Source organism: Crotalus tigris, unplaced genomic scaffold, assembly GCF_016545835.1.
Source record: "Crotalus tigris isolate CLP2741 ecotype Arizona unplaced genomic scaffold, ASM1654583v1 scf7180000024379.1109085, whole genome shotgun sequence".
NCBI classification, from domain to species: domain Eukaryota; kingdom Metazoa; phylum Chordata; class Lepidosauria; order Squamata; family Viperidae; genus Crotalus; species Crotalus tigris.
Genome location: NW_024100549.1, coordinates 211652 through 224394, shown reverse-complemented (window position 1 = coordinate 224394; position 12743 = coordinate 211652). Strand labels below are relative to the sequence as shown.

Genomic DNA, 12743 nt, shown 5'->3' with positions numbered 1-12743 from the left:
GGGGGGGCATGTGCAACCTTCTGACAAGCAAAGTCAATGGGGAAGCCAGATTCACTTAACAACCGTGTTACTAACTGAACAACTGCAATGATTCACTTAACAACTGTTGCATAAAAGGTTGTAAAATGGGGCAAAATTCACTTAGCAACAAATTCACTCACTTAGCAATAGAAATTTTGGGCTCAGTTGTAGTCGTAAGTCAAGGACTACCTATACGATCCAAGACCCAGCCTTTAATGGTAAAACAAAAGAATCAGTTTAGGTTAGATTCATTGCAAAGGGATGAGATGGGAAACCACAGTGGAATATAAATTAAAGACAAAAGAAAAATCATAAGAAGCAGTCAAGGAGAGAGAAGAAAGATCAAATTAAATCTGAATGTCTGTACAAAGGTAGGGTTGCATAAGGTCTGTTATATAAGAAGGAATTATCAGAAAGGAAGAGTACATAATTTGAGAGAGCCAGTTTGATGCTTGTAGTTAAAGGCACTGGACCAGAAATGGGAAGACTGTGATTTCTAGGTCTGCCTATGGCATGAATGCCAACCTGGTGACTTTGGGCCTGTCTCTCCCTCATCCCTAGGAAGAAGGCAAAGGTAAATGGCTTCCAAAAAATTTTGCCAAGAAAACTGCAGCCATTGCAAGACTTCAAAAGAAAACCTAACTCCATAGTTAAAACCAATCTTAAAGATAAGGGAAGTATACATAGCAAACTTATAGTTTATATAGGTATAAAGCTACACTGCAAAATCCATATTGCATGCATGAACAAACAAACAAACCTCTATACTCAGATTCTTTTTTAGAGCGTGTAAGAAAACAAAGCTCTCTTTCATATTTTGCTAGTTTTTAAGATGCTACAAATCTGCTGTCACTCATTTCCTTCTCTCCTTATAAAATACTGGGAAGAACATTATTTTCCCAATGAGCCAATTTTTACGAGAAGGTATAAGCTTTTATAGCAGGCTAACATGGTTCTCCTCCTACAATGAGACAACCATAAATAAAAGCGCTGAGAAATCAATCTTTGGCAACTAGGAACTGGGAAATGTAACCAACCAATAAAACTAGAATTTTTTTTTTTTTTAAAAAAAAACAGGTTTCTAGTCCTCAGCACTGCAAGAACATCATGGCTTTTCCTCAGTGATTTAACCAAGACTAATGCTGTAAGCAATAATTATCACCCTATAGCAGCTTTGGCCATTTTGTGGATTATTTTCTAATGTGTTTGTGTTTCTTAATAAGAGCTAGAAAAGTGGAGCTTTTTACATCTATTTCTAAAGAAGAAAATAGATATTGTTGATTGCAGACTGAAATTCAAAACATCCTAAAGGCACTTATATATTTTCAGCTGTCCCCTTAACAATGTAGTAAAGAATAGAGTCTACCCATTATGCAAATATTCGTACAGACAATTTTCATCTATTTCTGAATTGCTAGATTCCTTGGAAGCTCCAAAACAGAATCTACTCATTTAATGTCCTCTGACAGCTTTCTTATTGGCGGTGTTTGGTGGGCCAATCTAGTTGAAATGGGGCTTTTCTTTCATTGTTTTATCTAGTTAAATAATGAATTCTGATTTCTGATGATGTTGAATGGTTATCTGGATTGGATAGTGCTTCTTTTATAAATGCCTAATATCTAAATAAGGGGTGATGACTTTTGGTAATTAATAATTTTTAATTTCTTTTTTTGTAATGTTTCCTTGTGAATGGAGGAATGAGGGGAACATAGACTAAATGGGAAAGGGGTTTTTATATTTGTGTTGTTAGGTATTTTTGACATTTACATCTTTGCTGATTTAATAAGGAGAGCTGAAGATTTAGAGATGAGTTTATAGAAAATAAGCAAAGGTATGGAATGAAGAGGTATCTGGTATATTGTAAGAAACAGTGATGAATTGTTAAGTGGACTTCTGAGAAACTAAGAGAAATTTAATTCTGATTTGGGGATTCAACTGTTAGAATTCTGAGGGTAGACTATTGTTAATTTTAGAGTAAGAGTTGGATGTATTTTTTATCTATATTGTACCAAAGAAAGTCAGAAACCATTCTCTTTCTTTTTTCTTTACTTTTCCCTTTTTTTCTCACTTTTATCTCGCTTTTTGCTTGTTTTTTTTCTATTTTCTTCCTTGTTTATCTTTTATTCAGGTTTTCAAAATTTAATAAATCACATTAAAAACACATGGGCCTTTTCTTTTTAGACTTAATTATTTAACTTCATAAATGTATGTATTATGTTTTTATCACACCTAAGGAGTGCTAAAGAAAGTATGTGGTTTTCCAGCCTTATCCACTCAACAGCCTTTTAATATAGGGCAGAATAGGGAGAGAAACCACTGATCCATTTCACCATAGCTGAGTAGGGGTTTGAACCTAATTCCAGTCATCATTACCTTATTAGCCCTATCTTTTTGAGGTACCACCCTCATTACAGAAATAATTATGTTCAATAACCCTTTAAAATAGGTCAGAGGTATTACCATAGCATGATGCTACGCAAATCACTTGTCCATAAGATGAATTTCAAGGATTTATAGCAGGACTATTTCACCCCAGTTTCACTAGGTTAGCTATCTGGTTTTAAAAACTAACTCTATTCTGGTGTTCCTCAAAGTTAGCTACTTTAAAATACATGGACTTCAGCTCCCAGAATTCCCCCACCAGGCTGAGGCATTCTGGGACTTAAAGTCCATGCATCTTAGAGTGGCCATGCTTGAGAAATACTGCTCTATCCAAATTGCAATAAAATGTTGGGAATACGGGAATGTGGAACTCCACAGCAGCCCAAAACAAAACTCAACATTAATTTAAAGTAGCCTCCCAAGTCACTCTACGTAAATCACTTGCCCACAATATTGTGTCCTTCCCAGTTGCTGACACACTTCTGTGTCACCTTTTGCCTACAGACAAAATAAATAAAAAAAATCAAAAACCATCATCTCCCTGCAAAGTTTTTTTTTTTAAAGGAAGAGTAGGCAGGACTTGGCCACCTACTGAATTTTTAAAAGAACCCCACCACAGAACGACCCAAAGAGTTGCAAAAGACAACAGGTGAAAGATCAAAAGATGAAAGGTCAAACCCTTGACACCCCTCTTCAGTTTACAAATTTGTTTTTGATTTATGGGATGGTTTAGCAGCTGACAGGAAGGCTAAAACAATTGTGATGCTAAAATCTGTATTTGGCTTCAATCCTCCCCTACTCGCAGATCCCAATCAGCCAGCCTGGCTTTAAATAATCTGAAATCTGCCTGAGCATGTTGTAAATCTCTTATAAACCGCAAGGGAGACCATCCGCTTTGTTCCTTGGATAAAGAAATCCCCAATTGAACACACCAAGCAAATTAACATGTACACATGTTTACACGCACGCACACACACAAACACTGGAAACATCTCAGTATTTCTAGGAATTCTGATGGGGGAAAGAGAGGCCCAATCTACTGTATCTCATTATGGTTTTGTTCTGTTTTTTAATATTTTCTGCACATACTGTATGCCTTTCAATAGGCTGGATTCCTGCTGCCTACTCAGCCAGCTTGTTTGCTTAAGCAAGCCAGGCTGCAAATGGGAAAGAGCTATGGTCCTGTCGAGTCAACGGGTTTGTGTAAAAGACAAGGAAATTTGACAGACATCGCGGTTTTTCTAGACTCCTAAATGATGAAAAAGAACATGTCAGGTAATGAAGAATCTAGAATCAAGATTTACTCCTTGGAAATGTGCTCTGTCAAAACTGAGGTTATATTGGGACAACTGCCTTGGTCAAGCTCTTTCTCCCAAAACCTTTTGCCTTCTCTTCTTTGAAAATTTGGGTAAAAGGAATTGTGTTGCTTTTCTTTACGACAATTCTGTGAATGTTCCACATGTGCAGAAGCTGTGTTTTCCAACCTCTAGGAAAGATACGAGTGGGAAACATAAGTTTAGCACAAACTGAAATGTCCCACATTGGGCTTGTGACTTTCAACATTCTCCCAAAATGTGATTTTAGTTGACTAGGAATTCTGCAGGCCTGCAAGAGGTATAATAGTCAAGCAGGGACAGGTTTTGTTCTTACTGTAGCAAAATAGGTTCTGATATCCCTAGACTGACTGGTGGAGGCTCAGTTGATATTTAGGGACATCATTTTAGGCACTGTTTGCAATAAAAAAATAAACGGCACCTAGAGATTGAAATATGTTTCAAATCCTGCTCTTCCAAATCCTCAAAATATTACAAGTAGATTATCCCCGGAAGAGTTACAACAACTTGACTGGGTAAGTAGTACCTCTAGACTGCAGCTAGGCCAGGTAAGGAGGAAGCTAGCAGAATAGCTAAACAGCTTAACAATATAAGGGCATAGTCAATCTATTTCAGTGTTTTTCAACCTGACAACTTGAAGATGTATGGACTTCAATTCTCAAAATTCCCTAGCCAGCATGGCTCTCTGGGGAATTCTGGGAACTGAAGTTCATCGATCTTCAAGTTGTCAAAATTGAGAAACACTGGCATACAGTATAATACCTTCTGCACATTTATTTTTTTTAAAAAATCTCACTGTGTTCAGTGTGATTTCTTCCAAATAAAGGCGTTTGTAACTGAAAGCTTATAGCATAATCCCATAAAGTGAATAGGATGGCAAACATGAACTGTAATTCTGAGCACATTTACCTAAAAACAGTGGTTCTCAATCTTTTTAATGCCGCGACCCCCAACCGGTCGTAAGTCGAGGACTACTCAACCGGTCGTAAGTCGAGGATTACTCAACTGGTGCAGCACCGTTTGCAGAATGGAACCTTTGGCGGGCTCAGCAGGGCAGAGACAGCCTGGACAATTCCTATTGGCTTTTGAAAGCCAATAGAATTAGACTCTATTCAAGAGAGTCTATTCTATTGGCTTTCAAAAGCCAATAGAATAAAAGGGAGTAGCACAGCTAAGGAAAAGGGGGAAAAAATGGCGGACTGCGTTGTTTGGCGACCCCCGTGAAATGGTCGTTCGACCCCAAATGGGGTCCCGACCCACAGGTTGAGAACCACTGACCTAAAAGGAAATCCTGGGACCCATCAGCAGTAAAGGAAATTTAGTGTATTTTAATCTTTAGAGCACTATTTCTCAATCTTAGCAACTTGAAGATGTATGGACTTCAAACCCTAGAATTCTCCAACCAGCAGAGTCTGGTAATTGAAGCATGGCTGGCTGGGGAATTCTGGGAGTTGAAGACCACACTTCTTCAAGTGGACAAAGTTGACAAATATTGCCTTAGACTGCAATTCCCAACATGCTTAGAAACGGCCATTCTGGATGGGGAACTCTGAGAGTTACCCATATATTTTGAAAGTGCCTAGATTGGAAAAGTTTGATATAAACTAAAAGATGAAAGTAAAGGAATAAATTAAATATTGCATTCACTGGACTGGGTCAAAGGTCTAACTAGCCGAGCTAGCAGTAGCCTTTTTCTTCCCCCATTGCTCCCTACTGGTGCATATTTAGAGAGGAGAGATTCAGTATTAAAAGTGTCCATGAATTTTCCTAATGCTTTTGCAAAACTTTATAAGCAAGCCATCATACCCATATTTCAGCACTGGGAATTCCATAGATCAGTGATGGCGAACCTTTTAGAGACCAAGTGCCCAAACTGCAACCCAAAACCCACTTATTTATCGCAAAGTGCCAGGGCTGCATCAGCATTGTGGTGCCCTCGGGGGGGGGGGGGCATGACCCAGTGGGTGGGCGTGGCTTCCGTGGTCACGGCAGACTGGGTGAGCGTGGCTGGGGCCAGAGCAGGGGGGCCAGTCCCTTGTTATCTCTGGGGCATCCCCGGGGGGCCAATGCCGCTTGCTCGCTCACTTCCTGCCCTGTCGCTTCCAAACGCCACATGTTCGCTACTCTGGCAAACTCTGGTGGGGCAACGGCGCATGTGCCCACAGAGAGGGCTCTGAGTGCTGCCTCTGGCACGCTTGCCATAGGTTCGCCACCACTGCCATAGATCTTTTATGTATCACATTAAGAATTTGGGGAAAACTTCTTTTGCCGATGTGCATCTTCCCGATACATGTATCAAGTACCCTTATTATACAGGTAGTCCTTAGTTTACAATTATAATTGAGGAAGGAATTATGGTCATAAGTCATTGCAGTCATTAAGTGGGTCACCATATGACCAGACCTGACTTTATGACATTTTTTTGTATTGGTCATTAAGCAAAACATTATACCTAATGGGTGTTTTTTCCCCAGAAGCTGGAATTAAATGCTGGAAACCAGCAAAATGACAGAAATTGCAGTCATGTGACTATGGGACACTGCAAACGAACATAAAGGTGAGCTGGTTGCCAAGCACCAGTATGTGATTATATGAATGGGGGGGGGGGAGATGTGGTTGTCATAACTTTGAAATTGGGTCATAAGTACTGCATCTTTTGGGGTGTGTGCCTGTTGAACAATTGCAAACCACCGCTCATTAGTCAACAATTACCTCTACCTACTTTTACTGTAATATCAAGCGTCAAGTATTAAGTTAAACTAGATATGATGTCAAGAGATAAATGGTTAGTCAATGGGGGTTATAAATAGATAAATAAAGCAGCACAGAAATAAAAAAAATATACCGGGGGGTGGGGAATAAGTAAATAAATATCTTTGAAAAATGTGGAATATACCACTTAAAATGTTCTACACAAGAGTTGTGACACAAAGGAGTCACACAAAGCCTTTTATGTGATCTCAGAGATACTGATCCCTTAGATGCTGTCACTGAATATTTCCTTCTGTTTAAAAACAAAAAATCCATATTTACTGAATTGCTCTGCTCCCCCTAGAGCAGTATTTCTCAATCTCATCAACAATTAAAATGTGTGGACTTCAACTCCCAGAATTCCCCAGCCAGCTTCTTGGAGTTGAAGTCCATGCATTTTAGTAGTTGTTGTGACTGAGAAACACTGCTCTAGATTATGGTAGGTGACACCTTCTTTTGCTTCTTATTTGGGGGGGAGGGGGAAACTGAAGTTGATGATGTCATATTGATGAAGCAACGGATGGAAACTAATCAAGGAGAGAAGCAACCTAGAACTAAGGAGAAACTTCCTGAAAGTTAGAACAATTAACCAGTGGAACAACCTGCCTCCAGAAGCAGTGAGTGTTCCAACACTGGAAGTTTTTAAGAAGAGACTGGACAGCCATTTGTCTGAAATGGTATAGGGTTTCCTGCCTGAGCAGGGGGTGGACTAGATGACCACCAAGATCCCTTCCAACTTTTTATTATTATTATTATTACTATTACTATTATTATTATTATTATATGTATGGGAGGGGCCAGGTGTTGAACACCTATCGAAAGAATGCTAAGCCTTCCTCAAACCTTAGCTTTTGCTTTCTTGCAGAAAAAAGAGAGAAATTGGGCTCCTGATATCTGCACTCATCACCACTGCTCCACCTAGCAGCAAATCTTAACCGTCTTGTATGGAAACTGGAAGGTTGTCTCCATACTTTAGGATTATCCTTCAGTGTTAGGATTATTCTTCTCCTCCTTTTCCATCTTAAATCCCTCTGTTCACCCTATCAAAGTATTTTTCATTAAATAAAGTACAATACCTCTGTTCCCCATTATTTGAAGGTACCTGGATCCCACTACAGGAGAGAGAGAAAAATCTCACCTGTTCGAAGCCTGACATTTATATCTTAATTTTTTTCCCCCACTCCCCATGGATGTCTCCATATTTAGACACTCTCCACATTTAGTCTTTCTTCTTCCCAAGTCCCAGGATCAAATTCAGGTGTGAAAGTCACAGTAAGTGACTAAACTAAAACAAACCTCCCTATTCTGTGTTTTAACAACTTAAGAGCCAGCAGTCTGCACATAGCTCGCATTTTCACATCAACGCCAATGCGGTGATACTCCAGCGTCTCTTGGGATGAGCAAAACAAGCATAATTGTCCACCTTTCTGCCCAGATATGTTCCACTTCCTTTCTTCTGAATCTCAGAACAGACCAACATGTTTTAAAGCTTTTCAAACTGTTATACTAGCTTTCTTAGAAGACTGACTACTAGAGTTCTCCCTCAACTTAGCAAAAATCTTATTCTGTACCAATTCGCCATTTAGAGAGAGAAAACACAAAAGCCTTGAAGGAACCAACCCTGCTTTCATTTTTCTGTGGCAAATTTCAGCTAGACTTCTTGAGGGGCACCCCAGCATTGAACATATTTTCTACATGATCTCATTTAGCTTTGTGATCATTCTGTTCCCCAACGGCAAAATAGTCTAGTTCAAGCACAACTGTCTAATGCAAGACAAAAACAAATAAAATAGTTAAAAATTGTATGTTAAAGAGGAACATTAAGAGGGAACCTTTGCCCTCCAATGCATTGTCCCTTTCTGCTCATAATGAAAAAGCACTCTAAGAATATTTTGCTAGGTATGATTGGAAGAAGGAAAAGGCACATCCAGAGCTATAGAAACGTGGATTTTTGCTTCTTAACTAGCTACAACATGGCACTAAGATACATTCTTGGTTTCTACTGATTATAACATTACCATCTGCAATTATTACACTGAAACAAGAGATTTACATAGAGACAAATGTTTGTTTTCTTTCCAAACTCACTCCCAAACATTGGATAGGCAATGTTTTCTTGCATGGTACAAGTTGCTTACATGCTGGTTTGCACCTAATCTAAACTTCTAAACTCAGAAAGAACACATTTTCCCCAGAATTCCATTTTCCACCCCGATCCTTCCACCACTGCAGTGCTCTCACACTGCAATCCTTCCCTACCCAATGCCTTTTCACTTCACTATAGCGATGCTTGAGAGCCGCAAGGCATACCCGGGCTGCAGATTAAAATGGCCGCTGTAGAGGAAAAATGGCGGAACTTGTGGGACTTCAGACAAACATCAACGAAGCACGCACACTAGGAAAGCAGTTCCTCTGCCTCTGCAGTGATGTTCAGGGATCAGCAGAAGAACAATATCCTGAAATGCTAATCTGCTCTCAAATTGGGAATTAGAAATTTGTAAAATTGACCCCATTCTGCATCATCCGCACTGCAAAAGACATGCAAAAGGCTGCAGAAGATACAAGATTTAGATCTGGAAGAAGGATAGGAAAAAGATATAAAAGGAAATTATGTTTGGAGGTGGGGAAAGAATATGACATAATTTATTTTGGCATTTGATGAGGCAAGCCATCGATTTATGTAATTTCCTTCTTCCTAGTCCGTTTTTTATATACAACCAGAAAAGAAAAACTCAGAATAAGGAATAAGTCCAGCAAGCTGCCCAGTTTTGGAGAATCAGGATGCCTACAAATTTAATAAATAAAACTAGTCCCTTTATTTTCTAAGAGCAACACAATAATGTCACTCAACGGTGCTCTAAGCCAAAAGCAAAATTAGAAATGACTTCCCCCATCTTTGATGCTGCAACATGCCAGGTTTGGGATTACAAAGAAATGTTTTTCAAGCATTAATTAAATTATATGTTGGTCCAATTTTGCTCATTCCTTCCTAGGCAGAGAAATGGGTTCAAGGCCTCCTTTGGCCTCAGTCACCCAGTTCGATATTATGCAGTTTTTCTTAGCAAAAATACAGGAGTTCAGCAAGATTTTCTTTTAAGCCAAACCACTCTAACCCTGGATCTCCTTTAGCAGTGTTTCTCAACCTTGGTAAGTTTCAGAAGGGTGGATTAACTCCCAGAATTCCCCAGCCAGCCAGCTGACAGCAGAATTCTGGGAGTTGGAGTCCACCTATCGGAAACCTGCCAAGGTTGAGAAATGTTATACTCAGGTATGTGTTTTCCATCCCATAAGTCATGACTCTGCTCAAAAGTGGGTCAGAAGACGACATGAACTGAAAAGGAGGAAAAAGAATAAAAATGTTGCTGTGTGATGAAAGAAGGGATGATTTGGCTCATGGAATGATTCACCGGCTAAGCAAGGGTGGGACAAGACGGCAGGCCAAAACGGGCTGTGCTTGTCTCAGAGCTGAGGAGGGATGTAGCTTTGTGTCAAAGCACCATTAGCCCAAGGCCAGTTCAAGGTGTTCCTTATTTATTTGTTTATTTATTTTATTAATGATATACCTCTATGCCGCCGTAATCAAAACGATAGCGAGAACAAAGTGGCTGAAGAGTGACAGTTCTAAAAACAGGGTGTCATGGTTTTGCTTACTTTCTTCAGTGTTGTTTATGCAAAACGGTTCCTCCTTCCTGATTCCTTATTCATCCCTAATATTGAACAATCGGCATCGTAAATTTTCAAAAATTCATGCCCTGAGAATGGCCTAGAAGTCTTCTTCCCTTTCCTTCCTTTTTTTTAGTCGGACATATTCAAAGCTCCCCACTGCACTTATTCTAATCAGAGTAAGGAGAACTCAACATATGTACATTGGAAATCAGCATGCACACAAAATTGAACTTTTCACAATATATTGGAGGGGCCTCTGCCAAACTGAATAGGAGATTTATTATTTATTGAAAGATTTTTTTCAAAAAATGTCTTCTGCTATTCTTTTTTTCATCCCATCCTTGCTTTCCGAGGCTTAATTTCAGGCATGCTTTCATTCTGTATCTCCTATATCTCTTCTATAATCTTTGCGTATACAGTACATTAAATTGTAGAAAAAGGTGAAAAAAGATACAAGTGCTAAAATTATATGTGGTTTGCTGTATGTTGTGCATATGCAGACAAAATAAAATACTTCTAGTCCCCAAATTAAAAATTATAAATAATTGAAAAGAAAAAAAAATGATCTCAAGCACCATTTGAAAAATCTATTTGACATTTTCTAGGAGGACCGATTAATAATATAAGATATGATGGGGGGAAAATAAAGTCAAATAAAATTATTCCTTTGACCATGTGAAAATGTTAATCAGAGCTCACAGAATGTAATAACAGTACCTCTGAACAAGTGCAGAGTCTACAACACGGAAGAACCAGAGTTGAAAAAAATACCCCCTTATTGAAATCTATACCTGTTTTACAAATGGATATGTTTGGTCTTTCATGCTTACGCATTCAAATGAAAATAATATGGATCGGATTACATTCTGTTTTTCAGTTTACTCAGGCTGAGGGCTAGCAAAAGTCTTTTATAGAACTCATCAAATTATACCTTAAATGACTTCCCAGGATAGGGATAAACTGGAAAAGACTGCAGAGTAACCCTAACTTTATTCAAAAGTAAATCCAACCGTAATCAAATGGATCTATTTCTTAGCAAAAGGATCTATTCCTTCATTATTTTTAGGGTTTGTCTCAGGATAAAGCCTAAAATACTTCTTCACAGGAAATATCACAAGGTCATTAAAAAAAAAAACTACCAAGTAGTATAATTTTTTTTTAAGGAAAAGAAATCCATAAAATGAAAAGAGATCAGATATGAGGGTGGAGTGATGGATTTACACATACAAACACACGCTGGTTTGCATGTGGAAATAATTGATCTCTTTCTGCAACATAAAAGTGCTAGATGTGTTTCTGCAGATTATGTTATTATATAAAACAAAAAACCTCCATCCTTTAATGAGTTTTGCAGCCTAACACAATTTTTCCTCAGGCCACAACTCATAATAACAATAATAAATAATAATCACAACAAAGATGCAAGTTGCTTAACAAAATGCACATCTGGAAGAGAATATTTTATCCCTTTCTATTCTATATCACAATGTCCTGTTTGCCATTATTCAACCGCCAAAGATGTATTTGTTTTCCTTGTTGCTTGCTAAAACTGTTTATCGGTTGCATTTCTTTCTTTTAAAACCTCGCTTCTAAAGTACGGCAGCTTCATTTGGAAGAGAATACCCACGAGTGAAGTAGCTGGATGTCAGGAGAAAATACGATTATTTATTAATCAAGGAAGGCAGAGCGCGCGCGATCACATTTAAGCTCCTTAAGCACCGAGACCCTCCGCTCCTTTTTTAAGGAAAGCCCCAAAGCAGAATGGGACCTGCTTCCGAAGAAACGCTCCCACTTCGCTTCGATTCTCAGGGAAGACACTTCGGATCTCTCCCCCACCTCCCTCCCTCCCTCTTCGGGGCTGGATCGCGCCTGGCCACGCGATCGATCATCTCCCACCTGGACGCCAAGAGAGGGATCCGTACAGATTCTTACCTCGCATCTTCTACTCTTATCTCTCTTCTGGAAATAGCATGGAAAAAAACACGCCGTCGGAAACAAAACTCCTTGCAGAAGGAGAAGGGGCGAAATAAATAGATACGGCGGGGAGCGGAGGGTATAAAGTTTCCAGCGTGGGATCGGGCGGCTGGTTGGCTTAGCTCGCTCGCTCTGCTGGTTTCCTCTCTTCTGTTTGTGTTTTGCAGCTCGCCCAACGATTAATAAGAAGCGGTTGAAGCGTCTTCCTCCTGACGTCTCCACACCTTCCTTTCCCCTTCCTTCACTCCTTCTTTCCCAGCCAAGCGCACTTGGAGAACTGCTAGCCTACTTTCTTCCAGAGGTTGGTATGTACAAGAAGCATGGGAAACTCACATGACAAATCCCTGGCTCGGGCTCCGCCTACCTCCTGTCAATTTCGGCCCAAGCCCCCCCCCGGGTCCAGAGCCCGCCCCTTGGAGTTGTGTTGTTCCGATCGGTTTTCCTTTGATAAAACACTCTGGACGTCATTTCTTTTCTTTTTTTTTACCCCCGTTTACACTTTTCTCTTGTTTTATTCTCCATAGGTTTTCTTATCCAGCAAAAATGTATCTGTTACATTTATTTATATTCATTTAACAGATTCCTGTACAACATTTATTTATGTTTGTTAAATAT

At 39.3% G+C, this 12743-nt stretch overlaps 1 protein-coding gene across 2 annotated transcripts in view; it reads right to left on the bottom strand.

Annotated features, from left to right (window-relative positions):
- Positions 1-12442, bottom strand: part of LOC120301371 (nuclear receptor ROR-beta-like) — a 55942-nt gene extending 43500 nt beyond the window's left edge. For both annotated transcript variants that reach the window (XM_039328513.1, XM_039328514.1), the window contains exon 1: positions 12087-12442. In XM_039328513.1, coding sequence (XP_039184447.1) covers positions 12087-12093 — 7 coding nt within the window. In that variant the 5' untranslated portion in view covers positions 12094-12442. The remainder of the gene's footprint in view (positions 1-12086) is intronic.
- Between the last annotated feature and the right edge of the window lie 301 nt (positions 12443-12743).